General features: G+C 35.6%; 1 protein-coding gene across 2 annotated transcripts in view; it reads right to left on the bottom strand.

Annotated features, from left to right (window-relative positions):
• LOC117316570 (coiled-coil domain-containing protein 112-like) overlaps positions 1-22,265 on the bottom strand; it is a 56,605-nt gene that overhangs the window by 18,647 nt on the left and 15,693 nt on the right. For both annotated transcript variants that reach the window (XM_033871215.1, XM_033871214.1), the window contains exons 2-9: positions 21,238-21,341; positions 20,115-20,236; positions 16,723-16,812; positions 15,772-15,847; positions 15,158-15,344; positions 13,483-13,569; positions 10,022-10,171; positions 2,287-2,427 (exon numbers count right to left, since the gene is read on the bottom strand). In XM_033871215.1, the coding sequence (XP_033727106.1) occupies positions 2,287-2,427; positions 10,022-10,171; positions 13,483-13,569; positions 15,158-15,344; positions 15,772-15,847; positions 16,723-16,812; positions 20,115-20,236; positions 21,238-21,341 (957 nt within the window). The remainder of the gene's footprint in view (positions 1-2,286; positions 2,428-10,021; positions 10,172-13,482; positions 13,570-15,157; positions 15,345-15,771; positions 15,848-16,722; positions 16,813-20,114; positions 20,237-21,237; positions 21,342-22,265) is intronic.

Genomic DNA, 22,265 nt, shown 5'->3' with positions numbered 1-22,265 from the left:
TAAAAGTCCCATACTACTGACTTATTAGGTAAAAGTCCCATACTACTGACTTATTAGGTAAAAGTCCCATACTACAGACTTATTAGGTAAAAGTCCCATACTACAGACTTATTAGGTAAAAGTCCATACTACTAAGACTTATTAGGTAAAGTCCCATACTACTGACTTATCAAGGTAAAAGTCCCATACTACAGACTTATCAAGTAAAAGTCCCATACTACTGACTTATTAGGTAAAAGTCCCATACTACTGACTTATCAAGTAAAAGTCCCATACTACAGACTTATTAGGTAAAAGTCCCATACTACAGACTTATTAGGTAAAAGTCCCATACTACTGACTTATTAGGTAAAAGTCCCATACTACTGACTTATTAGGTAAAAGTCCCATACTACTGACTTATTAGGTAAAAGTCCCATACTACAGACTTATTAGGTAAAAGTCCCATACTACAGACTTATTAGGTAAAAGTCCCATACTACAGACTTATTAGGTAAAAGTCCCATACTACTGACTTATTAGGTAAAAGTCCCATACTACAGACTTATTAGGTAAAAGTCCCATACTACTGACTTATTAGGTAAAAGTCCCATACTACTGACTTATTAGGTAAAAGTCCCATACTACTGACTTATTAGGTAAAAGTCCCATACTACTGACTTATTAGGTAAAAGTCCCATACTACAGACTTATTAGGTAAAAGTCCCATACTACAGACTTATTAGGTAAAAGTCCCATACTACTGACTTATTAGGTAAAAGTCCCATACTACTGACTTATTAGGTAAAAGTCCCATACTACTGACTTATTAGGTAAAAGTCCCATACTACTGACTTATTAGGTAAAAGTCCCATACTACTGACTTATTAGGTAAAGTCCCATACTACAGACTTATTAGGTAAAAGTCCCATACTACTGACTTATCAGGTAAAAGTCCCATACTACTGACTTATTAGGTAAAAGTCCCATACTACTGACTTATTAGGTAAAAGTCCCATACTACTGACTTATTAGGTAAAAGTCCCATACTACTGACTTATCAAGTAAAAGTCCCATACTACAGACTTATTAGGTAAAAGTCCCATACTACTGACTTATTAGGTAAAAGTCCCATACTACTGACTTATCAAGTGAAAAGTCCCATACTACTGACTTATCAAGTGAAAGTCCCATACTACTGACTTATCAAGTTAAAGTCCCATACTACTGACTTATCAAGTGAAAGTCCCATACTACAGACTTATCAAGTGAAAGTCCCATACTACAGACTTATCAAGTGAAAGTCCCATACTACAGACTTATCAGGTAAAAGTCCCATACTACTGACTTATCAAGTGAAAGTCCCATACTACTGACTTATCAAGTGAAAGTCCCATACTACAGACTTATCAGGTAAAAGTCCCATACTACTGACTTATCAAGTGAAAGTCCCATACTACAGACTTATCAGGTAAAAGTCCCATACTACAGACTTATTAGGTAAAAGTCCCATACTACAGACTTATTAGGTAAAAGTCCCATACTACTGACTGATTAGGTAAAAGTCCCATACTACTGACTTATTAGGTAAAAGTCCCATACTGCTGACTTATTAGGTAAAAGTCCCATACTACAGGCTTATTAGGTAAAAGTCCCATACTACAGACTTATTAGGTAAAAGTCCCATACTACTGACTTATTAGGTAAAGTCCCATACTACTGACATATTAGGTAAAAGTCCCATACTACTGACTTATTAGGTAAAGTCCCATACTACTGACTTATTAGGTAAAAGTCCCATACTACAGACTTATTAGGTAAAAGTCCCATACTACAGACTTATCAAGTAAAAGTCCCACACTACAGACTTATTAGGTAAAAGTCCCATACTACTGACTTATCAAGTAAAAGTCCCATACTACAGACTTATCAAGTAAAAGTCCCATACTACAGACTTATTAGGTAAAAGTCCCATACTACTGACTTATTAGGTAAAAGTCCAATATTACAGACTTATCAAGTAAAAGTCCCATACTACTGACTTATTAGGTAAAAGTCCCATACTACTGACTTATCAAGTAAAAGTCCCATACTACTGACTTATTAGGTAAAAGTCCCATACTACTGACTTATCAAGTAAAAGTCCCATACTACAGACTTATTTGGTAAAAGTCCCATACTACAGACTTATCAAGTTAAAAGTCCCATACTACTGACTTATTTGTTAAAAGTCTCCCTCTATTGACTGATCATCCCACTAGTGTTTCTATGACACTCTTGGACCAGTTTGTGAAATGCCTGATTTACCTTCCATGCATTCAGTTTTGAAAATCTTTCCATTTTCTCATTTTCCATTTTTTCTTTCATTACTTGCTGCTTTTCCTCTTCCCTCTTCTTTTTGCTGTTGAGGTTGTCATCAGCTAGCGATACTAGGTCATCTTTTTCCCTCTGTTGAAAATACAATATGCAATACATTTATTTAATTTTCTAAACTGAGTGATACTATCATAATGATATTACAGGCTAATATGTCTTATTTTCCAGATTACACAAAGAATTTTCAGAAATAATATATCTTATAAAGGTAGCATGCAGATAAAAAAAAATTCATCAAAATACCAATCACTATACGGCCACAGGCACCACAAAATTTAATGGTACAATCCTTATAAACCACAATCCTAACTACAATAACAATATGGTTTTAAATGTTTGGTTTGGAGCAGTATATTATATTAAAATATGACTGCTCCAAACCAAACATTTCATTATTTTCATTTACCGGTACCTGCGTAATCAGATACAAATCTGGACTAAATTTGCCATAGGAAATTATTCTATAACCTTTTGAATTATTCACTTACAATCCTAAATCAATTAATCCTATTTTCTCTGTACAACTTCATATTATTGTATCAAATAACAATTAAATCAATCATATCTCCTCTGTACAACTTCATATTATTGTATCAAATAACAATTAAATCAATCATATCTCCTCTGTACAACTTCATATTATTGTATCAAATAACAATTAAAGGGACATCACAGTAAAAATGTTGTTATTTTCATTGAATGTACATGTTTTGTTCCTTTCCAGTTATGTTTCCATGCTCACAATATTCACAGTCGATCCCTATGTCCAGAGTGACCACTCGATTTAGTTGGGACACCCCCTCTAAATTTAGCTCGGAAATTATTTTTAAATCATCACGTGACTGTTTTGAAATCAAGGCATTTTCATTCGTAATCACAAACACACGATAGTTTACAAGTCGAAATATTCCATCTGGGTTAGTTGGATAACGATATTATACAGTGGTTTAGATGTTAAATAACACATTCTGTATATATTCCAGCACAAATATTAATGTGTAAATAAGTGTAAACACAGTACATATAGTATAGTGACAGTAGCGATGTACTGGTACAGACTGTATAAATATTACTGAGTTTGTGTAAATATTACCGAGTTTGTGTAAATATTACCGAGTTTGTTATGGCCTACTATCCAGCAATCAAGCAGAATACGAGCAGCGTCCGTATTACTGCTGTTTTCATGTTTGAACTGTTCCAATCTATTGTACTTCTTCCCCAGTATAATTCTAGGATTGTCTTTGACCCATTTGGCCATTATTCTCTTTATTGCGGAAGCTGTTATCGTTTTCAATCGCACAAAATTTATATATCCAGACTATTGATCAATGAATTGTGATAAACTTTTATAATTAATAATTGATATTTTTTATGAACATATATCATCAAATTTGAATGGTTCTTGTTCATAAGGTTATTTTTTTTAAAGATATACCTAATAATATGAAAAAAAAATAAATAAAAATTGGTTTACCGTGATGTCCCTTTAAATCAATCCTATCTCCTCTATACAACTTCATATTGTTATATCAAATAACAAGAGGCCCAATGGGCCTGTATCGCACAGCTGGCTCTACAGCAAATTTGAAGTTGATTGAAGTCATTTATACAGGTACTAGGCTGATTACCACTTTATTCAAATATCAGAGTAAGCTAGGTTTATTCATGTAAATAAATTTTCTAGTCCTTCATCCCAGCATACTATTGGCCTAATATCAGGTCTTGGTGACTCGATCTTGGCTATCGCAAAATCATTGTTTAAAGATTTAAGCCTATTTCACCCCTGTGACCTTAAATGTAGGTCAAGGCCATTCATTTGAACAAACTTGGTAGCCCTACAACCCAGCATGCTACAGACAGGTCCACCATCAAGTACTAGTACCTGGGCCTCTTGGTGTTTGTGAACAAGTCGTTTGAAGATTATAGCCTATCTGACCTATGTGACCTTGAATGAAGGTCCAGGTCATTCATTTTAACAAACTTGTTAGCCCTTCACCCCTGCATACTACAGGCCCAATATCAAGTCCCTTGGCCTCTTGGTTACTGAGAAGAAGTTGTTTGAAGATTTTAGCCTATTTGACACAGATGAACTTTAATATAGGTCAGGGTCATTCATTTGAACAATCTTTGTAGCCATTCTACTGGTCCAATACCAAGTCCCTGGGCCCTTGGTGATTGAGAAGAAGATTTTTAAAGATTATAGCCTATTTGACCCATGTGACCTTGAATGAAGGTCAAGGTCATTTATTTGAACAAACTTGGTAGCCGTTCACCCTAGCATGCTACATGCTAAATATCAAGTCCCTGGGCCTTATGGCTATTGAGAAGAAGTCGTTTGAAGATTATAGCCTTTTTGACCTTTGTGACCTTGAATGAAGGTCAAGGTCATTCATTTGAACAAACTTGGTAGCCCTTCAGCGTAGGATCCTACAGGCTCAATATAAAGTCCCTGGGCCTTTTGGTTATCAAAAAGAAGTCGTTAAAGATTTTAGCAAGTTACGGCATAGACATAGCTGAGATGTGTTCTCAACAGCTTCATTTAAAATTTGTTATTCTCGTGTACGATCTATATCGGACTTAAAAATTTGTTTTTATTAATAAGCTCTTGTAAAAAATGCATCCAGATTGTGAAGAGGCTGACTTTTCCTTTGTTGTAATAAGTAATTGAATAGCTGGGGTGTACATTTCTTTGTTTTAAATTAAAGTAAAAACACATTTCTCAGATGCTGATTATTACCGATCTGTATAAACCGGACACCTGTGCTGATTATTACCGATCTGTATAAACCGGACACCTGTACTGATTATTACCGATCTGTATAAACCGGACACCTGTGTAAACCAGCCTAATCATCTGGTCCCAGTGACATCAGGTTTAGACATGTTACACTGTATTGATTTTTCATAACCAAACTACCTTGTTATACTTAGAAATAGCAAATTATACCCGTTAAGTGACCACCTTCCTGATATACATATATGTATACTCAATATTTCTTCAGCTCCTTAGATTGGATGAATGAAATCAAAAAAGGTGGCAAAGGGAAGTCATTCCATATGAGTCTTGTCCATAAGAATTGTACATAAAGTGGAACAATTGTCAACAAAAATAAACATAATCCTTTCACCTTGTTACTTTTACCTTTAGCTAGTTAGATAAATTATCAAATCTTACCTTCGGAAAGTTAAAAGACAGTCCAACAAATAATTAACTTTGCAGACAGGTTTTTGTATTCCAGCTTCTGTGTGACATATATGTGATGACGACAAACAATTACCAAGGTCCGTATAATAAAACAGGCCTTATTGTTAAGACAGAGGGTTGTAATATTTCCTAACAAAACATAGCACCTGCTATATTGCACTACCATTTAACATATATAACCTTAATACACTGTACATTATGTAACTTGATATGTGTCGTCAATACAAAGATGTCTTTCTTTCATTAGATACAACTAGCCATGAAGTTGTTTTTTTAAGTTTACAGTATACCTGGAGATTGGTGTAGTACAGAGATAACTAGTTATATATGACTCAATGTGTTGCCAGTTTTCATAACATACCGTATAACGGTTTTTTTTAGCGTATGCCAAATTTCGCGTTTTCTGTACAAAATGACACCTTTTAATTTTAGCGTATTTAATTTTTAGCGTTTTCACAACGTATATTTCAAATTTTAGCATTCATTTGTTTCATATACAACAAAATCGAAGTACAGTTATGATAATTAATCTACATGTTTGTTTGCTTCAACAAACTCAGGTCTGTCCCTGACCGAATTTTCTTTGTCCTTCCATGTAACAGTTACAAATTGTAGCATGGCCATGCTTCACTTTGCGATGCCACTCTCGTTATGATTTCAAATAGATCTATACAAAGGACAAAGCATATGGTCAACTGTGAGTTCATTTTTTATTGAATAAAACAGTTCAGTTGAGTCACGGCCAATTAAGCACACCTATGTATACGGCATGTGTAAACAGGTGACCGGACAATGACAACACTCCTACAAGGGAGCTAACTCTTACTGTAAAATGTGACCAATTTTAGCGATATCTTATAATTCGCGACCGAGTCTGGTCGCGAAAATAGCGAAAATAAGACACTCGCTAAAAAAACCCGATATACGGTATGTGACTACCAGTACTCATAAGTCTGCAATATCTTTCATACTTTGTTTACTGGTACAAGAGATCTAGACTTGCTATGTAGGAAGCAAACAACATATATATTTTACTTGTGTTTTATTTGGTGAGAAATTATCTTAAAACCTATGAATTGTGGAAACTGATTCATCAACGGAAGCTATTTCTTTGGCTAAAATTGTCTAAACTGTAAATGGTGTAATTAAAATGCTTATTACTGTTAGTAACTGCTCTGGACGAAGGACAGACAACTTCTGACAGATGGTCGTCGTCAGAGTTAGATTCCCTTCCATTGAAGTTAGTGTTGCAAAACAATGAACCTCGACATTGCTACAAATAGTGGATGTGGTGTAGTAAACTTTGTAGTATTATTTGGTATAATTAAACATTTCTTATGCAAGTCTTGTGAAGAAAGCGCATCTTACTTTTTGTAATTATTCACTTTCAGAATGTTTGACCTTGCTCAATGAGGTATAGTACGTATAAACTCTGAATCTGTTTATCTGTTGAAATCTTACGGAAAATATTGCATCAGCATCAATTAGTTTTCAGTGACTTATAAGGAAATTGACCTTTACTTTACACTTGTATAAAAAATGGCAGTATGTCTGAACTGATTTCTCTATGCGTCTTGCTCTGCGACATGTTTTAACTTATTTCTCTGCGAGTCTTGCTCGTTTTGGATTTTACCATTGTCAAAGAAATGAATTGAATATAGATAATAGATACCAGAATCATCAATTTACATGTGTTTTTTTATCTAAAAAAAACTATGATCATAGCTTACGATGTGAATCACATCAGGGCTTGCTACACTATCGGCAATATTCATACTCTGCTGGAGAGCAGTGTAGGCAGGGTATGAATATTCGTTCTAACTATGTTTACTTAAGATATTCAATAACCCTAATATTTTGTAGTCTTTTTAGTTTTGATTGTGTTGCTTATTTTAAATCATTCAGATGTCAAACTTCCCTGTAACATATGTGATAAGATACTGCTATTTTACTATTGTCCTAAATCACATATGTTAAACTTTTCTTCACATTTTGACATGGAAATTATTTTTGTTATACTTATCAGAGACATATATACAGAGAGATTGGCAGCTCTCTATTTGCCCTTGTGTTTACATAGTGGCCCCTGACCTTCCCACAATCCTTTGCGGTCGCTCGGTTCAGTCTTCACTAGTCGCCATATTGGAGAAAACTTGAAAACCAGACACATAATTATCGATAATTTCTATTTGAAATCATCACCAAGATCCAATTATGTGCTTTAATTTTATTAATATCAAAGTGCAGAAGTGTCATCAATATGAAATATATCACAATTTGCTGTCCAAGTGTTTGTATTTTGAGTATGAAAGTCAAGCACAACGCAGGAAAGATCGGCGGGAATCTCCAATTTTCGAAAAGTCTTTATGGGGGTTTTCGAGAATACGGATAAATGACAACAATGTGCATGATAATCAAGACCACATTCCATAAGTATGATAGTTTTTGGTTAATGTGGTAACTTTTGTAGTGGCCTAGATAAAACAATGTGCTTTTTGTGTGCGTTTAAAATTGACGATGTTTTGGTCGGACGTAATGGCGGCTTAATTACAAAACTTGGACATGTCGAATAGGACCCAATGGATTTTCGAAAATACGGATAAATGGCAACAATGTGCATGATCAATAAGACTATATCCCATAAGTATGATAGTTTTTGGTTAATGTGGTAACTTTTGTAGTGGCCTAAATAAAACGATGTGCTTTTTGTGTGCGTTTAAAATTGACGATGTTTTGGTCTGACGTAATTGCGGCTTAATTACAAACTTGGACATGTCGAATAGGACCCAATGGATTTTCGAAAATACGGATAAATGACAACAATATGCATGATCAATAAAACTATATCCCATAAGTTTGATAGTTTTTGGTTAATGTGGTAACTTTTGTAGTGGCCAAAATAAAACGATGTGCTTTCTGTGTGTATTTAAAATTGATGATGTTTTGGTCTGACGTAATGGCGGATTAACCAGAACATGTCGAATAAGTTCCAATACTACGATACACACATGCGCATAGCCCGATTTACCTGCGCTCGCGTGTGTTTGATAGGAGACAGGACGCTCTCGATAAGGGATATGCTTGAGTGGTCACGAATAAAGGGAGCCACTATGTGTACGGGGAAATAGCGATGTTACTAATCTCTCTGTATATATGTCTCTGTACTTATATGTAATTATTACTACAGCCACAGCATGAGATTTCAGAAAGATCACTTCAGTACTTTCTCAGAAATATATGCATAACAAGGGACCAAGGGGAACCTACATAAGAAATTTCAGAAAGATCCCTTCAGTACTTTCTCAGAAATAGCAATAACAAACTTCAATTGTCAAAATCCAAGATGGCTGCCTGTCAGCCATGATGTTTTCCGACTGGTCCCAAAATGTAATATGCATAACTAATTTTAATAGCCAATCATCTGATGATGGTGGGCTAAAAAGAGGTCGTTCATATCAATTAGCCAATTGACCCCTTTTGGCCTTGCCCCTGGGGGGACAGCCCCACTATTTGTACAATTTTGAATCCCCACCCCATAGGGATGCCACCAGGCTAATAGGAAAAATATCCATTGCTTGGTTTCAGAGGTAAAAAGGGGCCCATGGGTCTTACCAGTCACCCGAGTTTTGAAGTACGTATTTAAGTTAATTTGACCCTTTTGGGCCACGCCCATCAGCCCAGGGGGTCCGTCAGGGCCAACATGTGCATACATGTACCATTGAGCTGTCAGGACATGCTGATAACGTTAACAAAGTTAGAATGAATTCCAATAGAAATCAAACAAATGATAATCAAAATTGTGATTTCCCTATATAAACTACAGTAAAGTTTACTCCTCCCGAGGGGCAAACGTGAGACCCCAGGGTCATGAAATTCACAATTTTGGTAAAGCACCTTAAGACCCTTCCATCTATGAAGAGTATTTAATTCCATAGCTACCTTTTTTTGGTCTTGATAAGACTTTAGAAATTTTAGTCAATCTGACCCTTTTTAGTCCCGCCCATCAACCCCTTGGGGTCAGTCAGGGCCATATAATTCACAATTTCCGTTGACCTCTAGCCATAGAAGCTTCCTGCCAAATTTCAATGACTTTGAAAGAAGAGAGAAGAAGTCGGAAATGTAAATTGTTTAGGGACGGACAACGCACAACGGACCACGACGGACAAAGGCCATTAGAATGTTTCAGGTAACCTAGAAATTTAAGTATTATGCAACACCTGATTGTTGATGCGTTTCTTATGCCATCATTTCCAACAAGGTTTGATGATATCATAGAACCAATTGTTCTTAGTACTACCATCTGGTCTATTTGTTTCATAAATATATGTTCAACAGAATTTCTAGATAAAGATTTATTAAAAGTAAAATAGCATTCAGCATGTTGTGGTAACTTTCCTATGACAAGGTTTTTCTGTTAAATAACCTGTTACCAAAGTCAGAAATCATGTTTGAAATCAGTACCTGTTTTCTTTCCTTCCATTTGCGTATACTTTCTTTCTTACTCTCGTTCATGTCCAGATAAGTTTGGTACCATTCCTCATGATTCGTGATTTCTTCCTCCGTGCGGGTTGGTATAGCTATGAGACATTGCTGTAGGAAGCTTGGTCGGCCCTGAAAAGTTCATCTCATTTATAGACTTACACATCTTCATCAGTTTTTTCTCATTTAAAAGCAATAGAAGACTCAATTCAATAAACAGAACATCAGAACAGACCTCTAGTTAATCCACACAATTTAAATTCCACAAAGACAGGACACAGTTGTTCACGTTTATCTGAATGAAGTAAATTTTAAATCTGAAGTGTTTTGTTTGGTATTAGATTAATCTAACTTAAAGAGAAGTTATACACAATCCAATCATTATAATCACCGTGTGATATTGATAATAGCTATGGAAGAATTTAAATCAAAGGTCTAGTAATTACTGCTGCAGTAGATGTTAATTGACAAGTATGCCTCTTAATCACAGAGTAAATTGTGGCAAAAGTCATAATACAGTGGACTCTGTCTAAACCGTACACCATTAGGATCACATAATTAGGCTGTATAAACCGTACACCATTAGGATCACATAATTAGGCTGCATTAGGATCACATAGTTAGCTGTCTAAACCGCACACCATTAGGATCACATAATTAGCTGTCTAAACCGTACACCATTAGGATCACATAATTAGCTGTCTAAACCGTACACCATTAGGATCACATAATTAGGCTGTCTAAACCACACACCATTAGGATCACATAACTAGGCTGTCTAAACCACACACCATTAGGATCACATAATTAGGCTGTCTAAACCGTACACCATTAGGATCACATAATTAGCTGTCTAAACCGCACACCATTAGGATCACATAATTAGGCTGTCTAAACCGCACACCATTAGGATCACATAATTAGGCTGTATACACCGCACACCATTAGGATCACATAATTAGGCTGCATTAGGATCACATAATTAGCTGTCTAAACCGCACACCATTAGGATCACATAATTAGGCTGCATTAGGATCACATAACTAGGCTGTCTAAACCACACACCATTAGGATCACATAATTAGGCTGTCTAAACCGTACACCATTAGGATCACATAATTAGCTGTCTAAACCGCACACCATTAGGATCACATAATTAGGCTGTCTAAACCGCACACCATTAGGATCACATAATTAGGCTGTATAAACCGCACACCATTAGGATCACATAATTAGGCTGCATTAGGATCACATAATTAGCTGTCTAAACCGCACACCATTAGGATCACATAATTAGGCTGCATTAGGATCACATAACTAGGCTGTCTAAACCGCACACCATTAGGATCACATAATTAGGCTGTCTAAACCGCACACCATTAGGATCACATAACTAGGCTGTCTAAACCGCACACCATTAGGATCACATAATTAGGCTGTCTAAACCGCACACCATTAGGATCACATAATTAGGCTGTATACACCGCACACCATTAGGATCACATAATTAGGCTGCATTAGGATCACATAATTAGCTGTCTAAACCGCACACCATTAGGATCACATAATTAGGCTGCATTAGGATCACATAACTAGGCTGTCTAAACCGCACACCATTAGGATCACATAATTAGGCTGTCTAAACCGCACACCATTAGGATCACATAACTAGGCTGTCTAAACCGCACACCATTAGGATCACATAATTAGGCTGTCTAAACCGCACACCATTAGGATCACATAATTAGTCTGTCTAAACCGCACACCATTAGGATCACATAATTAGGCTGCATTAGGATCACATAATAAGCTGTATAAACGCACACCATTAGGATCACATAATTAGGCTGCATTAGGATCACATAATAAGCTGTATAAACTGCACACCATTAGGATCACATAATTAGGCTGTCTAAACCGCACACCATTATAGGATCACATAATTAGGTCGGTTTGTAGAGAATTCCGGATTGTAGCGAGACTGCTTCTATATCGTTGTTGAATGAATAAATGATATATTATAAGGAACATGTCATTGTGTTTTATTTATGTAAATATACAAAATTTGAATTTAATAACAATTTGTACATTTAAGTCAACATAGGCAATAAGACACTATGTGAAACATTAGACTAACGTACGTAACGTACATGTACAGTACATTACATTGGTTGAAAAAAATTACCAATTGTCTTTTATTTTGACTCAACCTTCTTTAATATTATCAAATCCTCCGTGATTCTTTTCATTTCAGCTAAATGTGAAAGGTACCGGTCATCTTCCTTTTTCGCATTTTTCTGTTTTCTAAATTAGGTCGAATATGTCACCGTAGCCAAGATCAGTCTCATTGTTACTTTCTTCTTACGTTTCAAATTCAACGTCCGAATCTGAAAAATCAACCGATCTGCCACTTTCTATAAGTGCATATTCTCAATCCGAGGAGTTATCTATTAAATCTTCTCCTTGCTGAAGGGACCTTAGACACTGTATTGACGTCTAAGTTCATCTTTACGACGCAAAATGTCTGACGCTGTAAAAGTCCCTATCCCGTATTTTTTTAGATAAATACATCTGTGTAGGCTTAAGAAAACCTTCAGATGGTTTTATAAGATCCAATTTCATATCCAAGGATAATTCCTTCTTTTCCCTTTTAGGTGATGAAATTTCTCCATTTGTAAATAACCGTTTAATGGGTGTGCGTGTCGCCATGTTTTCAGTCAATATGATACATTTACAAACACATAACACTATGGGTATACATTGACAAGAATGCATTCTTTATTGTACGTAACAACTATTTAGGTGTTTATCCAGCTGTGGCCACCTGTGGATGGTGACGTCGAATGGTCAATGGATAATTTACCTGTGCGATAATTACAACTGTATTTATATATAAACATTCGTCGGGAGCCCATGAAGCCACCGTTACAGGCGAAACATGAATGGTACCGGGGCCTGGTTATACATAGTAGATTAACTAGTATACAGAATGAATGGGGCCGGATTACAGAATAGACAGAGTCCGGATTATGCAGAGTTTATTTACTATAAATGAAGATAAAAAGAGAAGAGTTTTTGGGACCAAATTATTCAACCGGTTTTGGCAAATATCCAGATTGGACAGAGTGCACTGTACTACTGGCTATATATAGAACAGGGGGCATCATACATACATCATATTTCTGTATGTTTTTAACAAATGCAGAACAGTGATTCAACGAATGCCATTTTTATTTTGACTCGTACAAACAAAAGACTATCATATCAATTTGATATAAAACACCAAGTAAGGATTTTTATTTTGGTCAACAAACATTTAATCCTGGGTCAATATCTTTTTCTTCAATCTTGTGCCCATATATGGTAACTATATATATATATGTATACATACAAACATAAACAAAAGTATTTTTTGTAATGATTAACCAAAACCAATGTGATACCTTGTTCCTATGTCTAAACTTCAGGAATGTCTGATGATCATACTCATCCCATCCACCTCGTACACCTCCAGTTTGCTCAAGAAATTTCTAGAAATGGCAGAATACACAACAGTTTCATTAAAGCATATCATTCTACTATTACATTTTTAGATATGATATGAACAGTAACAATCATATATGTTAAAATTACAGTCAAACAAAATAATAACTGAATGTAAGACATTAATGAGAGGCCCATGGGCCTTAATGGTCACCTGAGTTTTGATTTATTTTAGCATATTTGACCCCTGGAACCTTGAATGAAGGTTAAGTTCATTCCTTTGAACAATCATTATAGCTAGCCCTTTACCCATAAATGCTAGAACTCAATATCAGGTCTCTGGGCCTCTTTGTTATCAACAAGAAGTTGTTTAATGACTTAAGCATATTTGACCCCTGTGACCTTGAATGAAGGTCAAGGTCATCCATTTGAACAAACTTGGTAACCCTTCATCCCAGCATGCTACAGACCTAATATTGGGTCTCAGGGTCTTTTGGTTATCAAAAAGAAGTCATTTAAAGGTTTTAGCATATTTGACCCCTGTGACCTTGAATGAAAGTCATCGGCATCCATTTGTACAAACTTGGTAGCCCTACATCCCAACTTGCAACAGACCTAATACTGGGTCTCTGGTTCCCCCTTTTGGGCCCCACCCCTCGGACCCAAGGGGTCAGACTACCTTCATTTATATAAAATATGACTGCACTTCCCAAAGGATGTTTCACATGAAATTTGGTTGTAATCTACCCAAAGGTTAAGGAGGAGTAGGATTTTATAGCAAAAATTCACCAAAGTTGATCCCCTTTTTGGGCCCTGCCCCTCGGGCTCTAGGGTTAAAACCAGTCTCATTTATATAAAATATGATTGCCCTCCACCAATGATGTTTCACACCAAATTTAGTTATAATCCACCCAAGGGTTAAGACGGAATAGGGTTTTAAGCAAGAATTCACCAAAGTTCCCCTTTTGGGGCCCCTCCCCTCAGGCCCCAGGGGTCAGACCAGCCTCATTTATATAAGATATGATTGCCCTCCCCTAATGATGCTTCAAACCAAATTCGGAAGTAATCCACCCAAGGGTTAAGGAGAAGAAGCGTTTTGAAATTAAAAAGTTTTACGCACGGCACACGATGATGGACGGAATACGATGGCTATAGGTCATCCTGACCCTTTGGGAACATGGGCTTATACCCGGTAAAATATGGTAGGGTGTTGTTAGTATTTTTGGGGAAGAATAATTTCTGGTCCCATCCTCAACCTATCAGGATTATCATAGAAATAAGTGATATTATGATTCCCAAAAAAGTTCCTAATGAATTTTTTCTCCGTAAATTTGGCGATCAAAGCTATAGGTGAACGTGTTCCACAGCACCTTAAGATATTCATGCTAATCTGCATCTCTAACATAGTCTGAATAATTTATAAGAAAAATCCACAGACTTGAGCAAGAAACACATGTACAGAGTATATAACAATCATTATGGTTCTTTCTCAGATTTTGATATTAAATTGTGAATAGGATTTTAAGACAAAAATAAATGGTCAGGAAAATAAAGAGATGTAAAGTGTTATACATGTACATAACACTAGTGGTAAATTCTGGTGATCCTAATCCACAATACAGTGGAAAACTTTACCTCAAATACAGCAACCTCTGGGGGTAGATCCTTGGTAATATCCCTAGCACTAGTTAATGGAGCACCAGGGGCAGCCTTCCTGGTGGATGGTAGCTCATCCCCCATCTGAGTCCATGCCTCAAACTTCTTGTCCAGAGCCAGTATCTCCTGTGTAGTTGTCCGTTCATCTCGCATCAACTCCTCATACCTAGTCACATGGACAATAATAATTTACACACTCAGGTGGAACTTTTTTCACAGTTAGCCAGAAATTCATGCTGTACACTTTTAGAATGCTAAAGACATTTACTGTAGGTGCGCAACAATCTTAAATGCAAAATAAATTTTGCAAACCATCCTTGCCAAGCTTTTGATGCCGCATCCACTCATTATCTGTTCACAACTTGAAAAATCCAATAAGTCCATCAAGTTTATCAAAAGGAGGGCGACAAATTGTCTTTTCTGAGACTTGAACATCTTAACATATCTCTCCCATGGAAAAAGCTGGCAGGGATGATAACTTACCAAACTATGAAGTTTGCTTGATGCCATATTGCACAAAAAGGCAGACAAGATGATAAGCCACATAAATACATTTACCTGGAGATATAAAATCACATATCCATGGTACTCACTGTTTTCTCTGCTGTTCCTTAAAAGCATTTATTGTGCTTTCGATTTCTTCCATAATGATTTTCAGCTTTTCTACAACTGCAAAGTAAAGGATTTCTGATTCAAAACTAAATCAATCTCTATTTTTCTCAATTAGTTTATATGTACTTATAACAAGTAAAAATACAAGTTTCTGGTAGAAAATGCTCTATCAATATGGACCTTTCACACTAGCTCCAATAAAAGTGTTATCTTGGTCAGAACAATTAAGACAGGGTAAAAAGATTATTCTGAATATTTTGTACTAAATATATAGAGGATATTGAATGGTTTCCCGTTTAATATTATAACATATACATGTATTTCACGAGTATGACAGAATATCGATATTTTCATGAGTGCGAAGCACGAGTGAAAAATATCGAAATATTCTGTCATACTCGTGAAATATATGTTATATTTAACGGGATACCATTCAATTTTCCTTTTATTGCATTTCATAAACTTAAAAACAAAATTAAAAACATCAAAAAATTAATAGTGTCAAAAAGTGTGGGAGTTAGTAATGACATCATCTCTATGTGACGTTACTCCATGTCAACATGACGGCACCATTTTGAAAGGACTGATCAGCGAAATGTAAGCGTTTTCTGCTGTTATCGGAGAATATGTGCATGAATAGTTAACGTCAGGTGAGTATTTAGTAAAAAAACTGGTCAGAATATTTCAAAAATACAGCAAAATAAACAATTTATCTATCTCCGCTTCGATTGGAAAAATCGGCAAGTTTCAACAAAGTGAATACAAAGGTCTGCTCTGACTGGTCAAAAACGGAAAACTTATATTTTCACTGCAAAAACTTTAGCGATGAACAGTGAAAATATAAGTTTTATTAGTTTCATAAATCTCTATATTTCACTGGCAAAATGCAATAAGTATATATATATGTGTGTTATATAATGTACAAGACCTACACTCTGGTGTGGGCTTCACATCCTTGAGTTCTGTATGAAATCTCTTCACCATATGGCTGATCTTCTCAAGCTGCTGTTTTAACTTGATTTCTGAAAATTAAACAATAATTAATACTGAAAGCTGCAGACTAACAAATAACCTCACTGTTATGCAAAATAATGAAAAGTAGAGGCAAAATTTTCTTTAAATATTAACTAAAATTGAAAAAGAAAACACAAGGTACAAATTCTTAAACTGTACACACACTTTATACTTGATGTATTTTCATTTTTTTGTGAACAAAAAGAGATTTGACTATTTTAAAAAGCAGCATTTCAGGCTTAACTCTCATCAACAGACACACAGATGTTGATACAGGCCTTCAAAGTCTTTATCAAGGCTGTCGGAAAGTAAAGTACAGTCAAACCTTGATGATTCGAACTTCATTGATTTGAATTTCTCGCTGTATCAAACTTTTTGCTTGGTCCCGTATTTCCTCTCTATATAACGCTTGTAACGAACCTATGTATGATTCAAATTTTTATAAATCGAAGTTTTCGATGTATATAACTTTTTTCATGGTCCGTTAGCTATGATATTATAGGTAATTGACATCTCATGATTCGAACAATTTTTTTTATCTGTACTGACCACTGGACAGGTGTTTGTTGTCACCCCCGTGGTAAGATTTCACACCTCTCCCTCAAATGCCCTGACTGACAATATATAGGGATAACAATAGTGTGTGTTGTCACTCCCGATCATGGGGTTAATTAATAATCAGACTCAATTGATAGATAAATGGTGTATTTAGAAGCCATGGCATTTAATCACTCTGGTAGATCTCTGCCGCCATTGAAATCAGCGGTCGGTGAGTAAATTTTACGGAACAGTAAAACAAGCAGATCAATTTTAAACACAAACAATTAGCGTTGTCTTCACTCATACTCAAAGTATCATGTTTCAAACTTATTCATAAATATCCATGTAAATCGATTATTTGTCATTCAATCATGCATTCTCCAACTGATCGGCATTCCGTATTTTATATGCACATAATGTAAACAAATATGTCTTTAGCAGAAAAACGTTAATGTAAGTGTACATTGTACTTCTTTTGCTTTATCTGTCAGACATGATATAAGTGTTTTGTAACCGATACATAGTTTGTTTAATTAATAAAATGCTAAGGTATAATTGATGAAAAGTATTTTCATTTTGTTTGGTTTGAGGTAAATTCCCTAAACTTTTCGATGTGAGCCTGACAGGCGACGATCAACACGAAGATATCGAGGACATGTAACGTTAACAGATATGGTCATTATCAAGAAAACATCGATCTATTGTCAACCGTGAATAATTTGAAGTCCCGCTGTTTCGAAGTTTTTCTCTTAGTCCCTTGAACTTCGAAACATCGAAGTTTGACTGTAACATGAAATAATATAACCGCATGTGCTTTTAATTGCCGGATAGCATGATCTCTGAATAACTGAAATCTAATCATTTTCTGATGTTCCATGAGGCCAAGCAACAGTTCTATGGCATTATTATCTAATATTTCAATTTCTACTCAAGTTGGACTCAATGAAACTACCAAACTTAATCTGTTTCATTTGCTCATGAATTTGACCAGATTAACACTGATCAGTGCGTATGAATACATGGTTAAAATCCTTCCGCGAAACTATTTCACTTGTTCTACATTGTTGTTATAAACATGGAATAATCATTAAAATTATCAAATTTATAATGTATTCTTGTATTTTATGAAAGACCATATATATGCTAAATACTTCTATTTTGACAAAATAATGCCCTTTTTAATCCTAACATTGCGGACTATTTTACTCGACCGACTAGACATGCACAATCCGGAACTCCTCGGGCTTTTCCGCATTTGGACTTGCACAAGCTTCGAGACATTAATATCTAGACCGACTTTTTTATTAAAAAAAAACACAATTGAAATATAAGGATTGAATCTTGATTTGGTCGATTTCATGGGGTCATGAATTGAGTTGCTCTCGAGACAATTTCAACATGAACTGCTTCATTCGCAGGCTCGATGCGAGCCTGACAGGCGACGATCAACACGAAGATATCGAGGACATGTAACGTTAACAGATATGGTCATTATCAAGAAAACATCGATCTATTGTCAACCGTGAATAATTCGAAGTCCCGCTGTTTCGAAGTTTTTCTCTTAGTCCCTTGAACTTCGAAACATCGAAGTTTGACTGTAACATGAAATAACCGCATGTGCTTTGCCGGATAGCATGATCTCTGAATAACTGAAATCTAATCATTTTCTGATGTTCCATGAGGCCAAGCAACAGTTCTATGGCATTATTATCTAATATTTCAATTTCTACTCAAGTTGGACTCAATGAAACTACCAAACTTAATCTGTTTCATTTGCTCATGAATTTGACCAGATTAACACTGATCAGTGCGTATGAATACATGGTTAAAATCCTTCCGCAGAACGATTTCACTTTTTCTACATTGTTGTTATAAACATGGAATAATCATTAAAATTATCAAATTTATAATGTATTCTTGTATTTTATGAAAGACCATATATGCTAAATACTTCTATTTTGACAAAATAATGCTGTTTTAATCCTAACATTGCGGACTATTTTACTCGACCGACTAGACATGCACAATCCGGAACTCCTCTGGCTTTTCCGCATTTGGACTTGCACAAGCTTCGAGACATTAATATCTAGACCGACTTTTTTTATTAAAAAAAAAAACAATTGAAATATAAGGATTGAATCTTGATTTGGTCGATTTCATGGGGTCATGAATTGAGTTGCTCTCGAGACAATTCAACATGAACTGCTTCATTCGCAGTTCATTAAATTTGTCTCGAGAGCAACTCAATTCATGACCCCATGAAATCGACCAAATCAAGATTCAATCCTTAATTGAATCATATGCCAAATTTAATGAAAAGTTATCTGTCTATTGATGGAGACCATTTCCATTGACATATCTGGAACAGTTTGTCGACAATCACAATTTTTTCAAAATTGGGTCAATTCACTAGGCTGACATTGATTGTATATATATTGGGTGTATAGTTGACAGACAAGGATAAACCGTTTATACAAAACTAGTTCCCCCTTCATAATAGGATGCTATAAATGCTTTCATTCCTACAGAAGAAGAAGAAGAAGAAGAAGAAGAAGAAGAAGAAGAAGAAGAAGAAGAAGAAGAAGAAGAAGAAGAAGAAGAAGAAGTGGTGGTGGGTGGATGTGTTCATGACTTGTAGTGTAAAGTTGACAAAGGACGGATGTAGGACAACAGAACCACTGTGCTACAGCTCAAGCTCTCCGGTCTTTCAGACCAGGTGAGCTAAAAAGTAATGAGGAATCCAACAAGTTTTCCTGCAAATTGTTCTCACGTTCTGTCTTTCTACTCTCTGTAGCCTTTGTTTCCATTTCTTGCAGTGGAAGAAAATCTTGCCGGAAGTCATTTCTCTTGCTATATAGATGAGTTGATTTTTCTCTATCAAGAGCGACAATCCTGAAACAAACAACCTAAGTTTTATACAGGTACTCATCCTAACCAGGATTTGTTTTGTGATGAGGAAAACTACTGTACATTGTATGTAATATGCTTTCATTAATAAGACTAGTAGTGTAAACATGATATTTAATACATTCAAATCAATTTCTGATACTTGGTTCGCCACTTTTGATTACATTCTTGAAATGTGTTACAAGGCTCACTCATCATTCACCTGGATATTTCAGCAATCATGGCAAAATACTCTCATTTAATTATGTTACAAATATTTTCCTACTTTTTGAGCTGTCCCAATATTAGTAGTTCAATTCTATCATTCTGAAGAAGGATTTTAAAGCTTTTTGTTAATTCTACTATTCTCTCCAATGTAAGGGGAGCTACAGTTCTCATTTATAAAACATGGAATCTCTTTTGGTCAATAATGCTCCCCAGACCAAATTTCTGCAAAACCCTTTCAGTTATTTAGGCCTAGTAACTACATACTTAAATGATTTGCCTCTATATTCCCTCTTGGGCCCTGCCACTCAAGCCCCAGTATATAGCTACACTCTCCACAAAATAACCATACCATTTCGAGTGTCTATATATTGTATGCAATAGGGACCATTGTCTGACTGATATAGACTTTAAAACCGGCATAAACATTCATTCTCTTTTGAACTTAAAATGAAAATGGCAATTATTAATAATTATCACATAAATATGGCATATAGGCAAGTATTCATCAATCATTAGAAATACACTTTATCATGAAGTGCCAGTGTCAAGTAATGTAGGAGATAGAGCCCAGACAATTTTTGCTTTTATGCAGGTCAAAGGTTATAATATGTAGGTATGAAAGAAGACCTTGTCACATGGTTTATGATCAGGTGATTATGTGGATAAGCACTAGTGCTGCAAGACCACTAGTATCAAGTGCATACTATGGAATGAGTATTCATCATAGATTGCTTCTGTTGACCCACATTGACAATAATGTACAAAATTAATGTACTTACTGTACACGCAGTTTATTGAGTTCTTTAAGGATTTCTGATTTCTTTGCCTTCTCTGTCTTGCGTTTCCATGCTTGGATATTGTTTTCATTTTCAATCCCTGTATCCTGCGTAAAGAAAGATTAATCATTTATCAACATAGAATATAGAAAATCATAGCTTATTACTTATGTTCCCACCACTAGAAACACTAACTCTAGTCTTGTCCTCATCACCAGGTATACATGGTCAGTGAATTTATTGTATTGGAACTGGATTTGGTTGAATACTGGTTGTATAACGGCACATATTAGCTAAAATGGTTAGAGCATCTACCGCTCAAGTGTTGGAGATCTAAGGTTTGAGTCCGGGCAGTCTATGGTTAGAGCATATCTCCCTCAAGTGTTGGAGATCTAAGGATCAAATCCCAGTTTATGGTTAGAGAGCAGGTGTTGGAGATCTAAGGTTCAAATCCCAGTTGATGGGTAAGAGCATATCTCCCTCAAGTGTTGGAGATCCAAGGTTAGAATGTGTTAAATTAACATTTAATGAACGCGTGTTTACGTTTAAATAACGTTGGAGAGCCATAAATTGCCATGTAGTAATAAGGTTGCTTTAACATGTATGTTTAAGGGTTTAAAATAATGTTAAAACAACATTCAATAAACGTTATGAAATGAAAGTTTAGGTCAGAACCTTCATACAACGTGATGAAAACATATTTTGATATTATCTAGGAACGTCACAAGAGAAAGTTACAATACTACGTTTTGGAATGTTGCATCAACATCTTTCTATCAACATTGCAAAAATGCTGTGTATTTGCTGGATATGCACTACGAATGAAACCAACTACAGCGGCACAGAGATGTGTGATATACTCTCTGAGCAGCAGCAGCAGCACAAATCCTACTCCAACAACAACTGTTAGGGGTTTTACATGGCGAGATACCTTTGACAGGCGCCGTGTAACCTTTAACTGCCCATAGCTGATTTTCCCGATGCTGACGATGAAATTTTCAAAGTTCGTATTTTGAAAATATATAGCGTGT

The sequence above is a fragment of the Pecten maximus genome, chromosome 18 (assembly GCF_902652985.1).
Source record: "Pecten maximus chromosome 18, xPecMax1.1, whole genome shotgun sequence".
Lineage (NCBI taxonomy): Eukaryota > Metazoa > Mollusca > Bivalvia > Pectinida > Pectinidae > Pecten > Pecten maximus.
This window is presented reverse-complemented; position numbering and strand designations above follow the sequence as displayed.